General features: G+C 48.1%; 1 protein-coding gene across 1 annotated transcript in view; it reads left to right on the top strand.

Annotated features, from left to right (window-relative positions):
• LOC105503522 (ret finger protein-like 3) overlaps window positions 1-709 on the top strand; it is a 6,144-nt gene extending 5,435 nt beyond the window's left edge. Inside the window, exon 3 of the mRNA XM_011930420.1 lies at window positions 648-709. Within this exon, the coding sequence (XP_011785810.1) occupies window positions 648-709 (62 nt within the window). The remainder of the gene's footprint in view (window positions 1-647) is intronic.
• The last annotated feature ends 885 nt before the right edge of the window (window positions 710-1,594 follow it).

Below are 1,594 nucleotides of genomic sequence, written 5' to 3'. Positions count from 1 at the left end.
GATACAGAAAGGCAGAGGGCTGGTGTAGTGGGGGCCTGGACCCCGGTCCCACTAGAGACACCTGGACCTGGGAAGGTCACGCAATCCCTCGATCCTCAGATCTCTGCACTGTCACGTTAAAACGTTCACAGGGCCTACTTACTAATATCACACTATGGGGCTAGAAAAATCACTACATGCAGTAGAATATTGAGAAAGAGAATCAGAACTTCAGTAGTGATATGTAAGGGTTTACTAAATGCCAGAAGGAATAAGCTGGACACTTAGTCGTGGCTGAACACGGAGAGGCTGTTTGGGTGACTCCAGGCCAGTGGAGGATGGGTCCCTGTTCATCTTTTACGCGGGTGTGATGCCTTACAACTTCTGGAGGACATCTGCTATTATCTCCTGGAATCCCCACATCAGCCCGGCAGGGTGGGCAGAGGAGGGGCCGCCGCTCAGATTTTACAGTGGGGGGCACTGAGTATCACTTAGAGATGGTGAGTGATTTGCAGAATCCCATTCCAATGAGTGAAGGATCTGGGGGGGAAATGAATTTGGTTCCCTAGAGACAGAGATTCCTGAACAACTGAGACCTCTGTATCATGCCCTGGACCACTGATCAAAGGGACCCCTTCACTCTCTTTCTCCAATTATTTTATTCCAAGGTGTGTGGAAAGACAGAGTTCCTGCTCGGGAAGAGTTGCCTGAGATGAAGACAGGTCCCTAATTAATAATCAACCACAGGAAAAACACCCGCCTAGCAGCAGATGGCTCTGGGGCCAGGTGTAAGGCCCCCCTCCACGCAGGGTTCTCCCAAAGCCTGCAACTCCCCTTTTCTGCATCCCTCCCCACACCCCTCCCAACCACCCACCCACCCACGCTCAGCTATGCTTTCTCTTGCTTTCCAAATAGCCAAGCTAGAGGAATACAGACAAGTGAGCACTGCAAAGAGTTTCTTGGGAAAACCAAACCAAAAGGAACAAGAAACACGATTCATAATGGCCAAAAGGGGGAAACTAAGTGTCCATCCGCCAACAAACAGATAAATAAAATTCGGTTGTTCCATACTGTGGAATATTGTTCACCCATAAAAAGAAGTAAAAATAATTAGTTTTCAAAAATAAAAATAAACAAAATAAACAATGATAGCATATGACTATAAAGACAACAGAAAGAAAAGGAATGAAGTCCTGGTGCATGCTATACACGGATGCACCTAGAAAGCATGATGCCAAGTGAAAGGAGCCAGGCACAAAAGGCCGCCTGTTGTGTGATTCCATTTCCATGAAATGCACAGAACAGGCAAATCCACAGACAGACTGGTGATAAGTGGTTGCCAGGGAGGGGCTGCAGGGAGAGGGGAATGGGATGCAATTGCTAAACAATGCTCCTGCTAATCAACCCTCCAGCACCACTCCTGATTTGCTATGTGGTCAGGTTATCTCACCTCTCTGTGCCTCAGTTTCCTCATCTGTAAAACGGTGTGACTACTACCTACCTCATGGGGTGTTAAGAATAACACCCAGAAAGCACTCAGCACAGTGCCTGGTACGTGGCAAAAACACAATGGCTGGTCACCTTGTGGGGGTGGTGGTTGCTGCCAAGGCTCAAG

This window comes from Colobus angolensis, unplaced genomic scaffold (genome assembly GCF_000951035.1).
Source record: "Colobus angolensis palliatus isolate OR3802 unplaced genomic scaffold, Cang.pa_1.0 Scaffold868, whole genome shotgun sequence".
Lineage (NCBI taxonomy): Eukaryota > Metazoa > Chordata > Mammalia > Primates > Cercopithecidae > Colobus > Colobus angolensis.
Note: the sequence above shows the minus strand (reverse complement) of the source record. Positions and strands in the feature narration are given on the sequence as shown.